Source organism: Asparagus officinalis, chromosome 6, assembly GCF_001876935.1.
Source record: "Asparagus officinalis chromosome 6, Aspof.V1, whole genome shotgun sequence".
Taxonomy (NCBI): domain Eukaryota; kingdom Viridiplantae; phylum Streptophyta; class Magnoliopsida; order Asparagales; family Asparagaceae; genus Asparagus; species Asparagus officinalis.
The window spans coordinates 30,215,387-30,217,980 of record NC_033799.1 but is presented as its reverse complement, the minus strand read 5'-3'; the positions used below and the strand labels follow the sequence as shown (position 1 = coordinate 30,217,980).

The 2,594-nt window shown below is 34.2% G+C and overlaps 1 protein-coding gene across 1 annotated transcript in view; it reads left to right on the top strand.

Moving 5' to 3' along the window:
• Positions 1 to 2,594, top strand: part of LOC109846001 — a 9,633-nt gene that overhangs the window by 1,484 nt on the left and 5,555 nt on the right. The window contains exons 2-3 of the mRNA XM_020415224.1: positions 3 to 11; positions 1,965 to 2,008. Coding sequence (XP_020270813.1) covers positions 3 to 11; positions 1,965 to 2,008 — 53 coding nt within the window. The remainder of the gene's footprint in view (positions 1 to 2; positions 12 to 1,964; positions 2,009 to 2,594) is intronic.

Below are 2,594 nucleotides of genomic sequence, written 5' to 3'. Positions count from 1 at the left end.
AGCCGCCGACGGTATGTTTTCTCTCGTCCCTCGAAGTTAGGGTTTTGGGTTTATGATTTTGTGTAAATGATTTTTTAGTTTCTTGTATGGTGAAGAATTTGGGTAGAAATTTGTAATCTTTGTTGTAAATGCTGGTGGCTATTGAAAAAAGTTTAAACAGCCGAACATTTGGAGTTAGGGTTTTGGGTTTTTGAGTTTTCACTTGATGCTTTAGTTTCTTGTATGCTAAAGAATTTAGACATAAATGTGTAATCTTTGGTGCAAATGGTAGTGGTGGTTGAGAAAATTCTAGAAAGAGCATATCTTGATGTCTGTGGCTTCTAGTAGTGCGTGTTTTAAAGATGATGTGCTGTTAAGTGCAATACTAAATTGTACATGTCTGAGAGAAGCTTTAGGTTTTTGGGTTTATGATTTTGTGTAATTAATCTTTTATATTCTTGCATGATAAATAATTAGACAGAAATTTGTAATCTGTGTTGCAAATGCTAGGGGTGATTATAAAAATTCTAGAAAGAACATATACTAATATCTTTGGCTGCTAGTGCTTGGGCATGCTCTAAAAATGTTGTGCTATTTAGTATAATCCTCAAAATTTATATGTTTAGAAAACCTTTGGGTCTTTATATGATATGAACAGGGAGTTAGGATGGTAGCATGAGTTTGAAATGCAGAGCGTAATAAGAAATTTGATATTTTAAATTTGGCGGCTATTGGATTTATGATTATGTAGTCAAAGAGTATACTTTATCGTCAAAGCTTCTCGTGTGTGAGAATTTAGGCACAAGTTTGTAACTTTTGTTGCAATGCTAGTGGCGATTGATAAAATTTTGATTTTGATTTTTTTGGCTGCTTGGAGGCCTATATTATAAATATGATGTAATAAGAAGTCCGGTAATTTAAATTTGATCTTCAATTGGGTTCTCATTTCATCCTTATGTGACGTATATTATGAGCTCTGGATATCATATTATCCTACAAGATAGCAATATGTTCTTTCTTATTCTATCATCATTTCTTGAAGACTTCTCTTTGAGGCTGCATTCTTGGTTAATGATGGAATTCCTGAATTCCATACTTGAGACTGATGTATTTTTGTAACTTTTGGTACTGAATCTCATTGTTTATGGCTTTTAGATATAGAGGGGATTTGAGGCGTATGTGAAAGTCACAATGCTTAATTCACTGTGACTTTCAAGCTATTCCTCATTTAAAATGAATTCTCTTTCTCTAGCATGTGATTTTGACTTAATTCATTTTTATAAACTTCAAACAATGTGTTTTGCTAAGCATCCCTGAAACTGCAGTATACCATCTACTTTATTGTATGACAAACACATATGGTGGGTTATGTTTTGATAGTATGCTAGTATATTGGAACTTTATGGTATGACCTACACTTAGCCTCATTGGTAGGATTGGACTCTTTATCCGAAGGGCTCAAATAAATGTAGATCCCTCAAACAGGTATTTGTTACTGGAATTCAATTTTTTTGCTCGGGATTATGGTGTGACAGTGCTTAGTTTGTTCTTGTGTTGGATGAATCTGCTAATTGTTGCTAACTTTCTTGCAAATGCATGCATGTCCTTCTTGAAGTAAGTATATTGTTAGTACTTATGCCTTTGCCCTTTAAGATATCAAAGGACGTGCTCATTTGCTGTAATATTTTCATTAGGATATTTGTTTGATCTGATGATTATGAGACTTTAGTTCAATACTAAGGAAATGATCGCCAGAGTTGATCTGAATATAACGTTACCACGTTTATTTGTTATGTTAATTTACAGTTTTATCTTTCTTAGCATGTACCTGCATTAATTCATTTCTTCTTTTTGTCTGATGATCAAACAGTTTGGGGGAGCTTATGATATGAAGATTCATTTGTGATATAATATTTATCAATATTGATAGAACAACTATCAGTATTTTGCTTCATAAATTTAGTTAACATTTTTTTAATTGACAGAAATTGAGCAAGAGCATCCTACTGTTTCTACAATCCCTTCCAATGTAAGGCTTCTATACTCTTTTCGGTTGATTTATTTTCTGTCCACTTGATTTTTGTCATTTCCATTAGGCCAGTCACAATATATCGAAATGTCATAAAAAGTTGGACCCTGTTTCTAGTGAATAATGTGCAATGACGTTGAGCCTACTTGGGCCATCTCAGTTTAACCCTTGCTGGAGTGATATTCCTGTTGACCTTGTAAGTCATAAGTGTAGAAATTTCCATATGCACAGGTGGAATAGTTAATTTCCCTGCTGTAGACACCACCTCAGTAATAAATAACTAAATGCATCTCTATTTGGTCAACAGTTTGGTGATTAGCCAAAATGTACTATGCAGAAAGGTATTTAAATAGGCTTGCTAATAACTGGAAGGACTCCATAGTTTAGCATTCTATGTCCATCATCACTCATCACCTGAGATTTGAAAGGAGAGGGTTGTGGTGACATGGCAGTGATGAGAAGAAAAGGGGAGGGAGAAGGGGGATGGGAGAATTGCTGCTACATATTATGGGGAAAAAAGTTTACCTCAACTGGCCTGGAGAAGAAAGCTTTATTGTAAAATTGTGCTGTCATCAATGGTGCTATT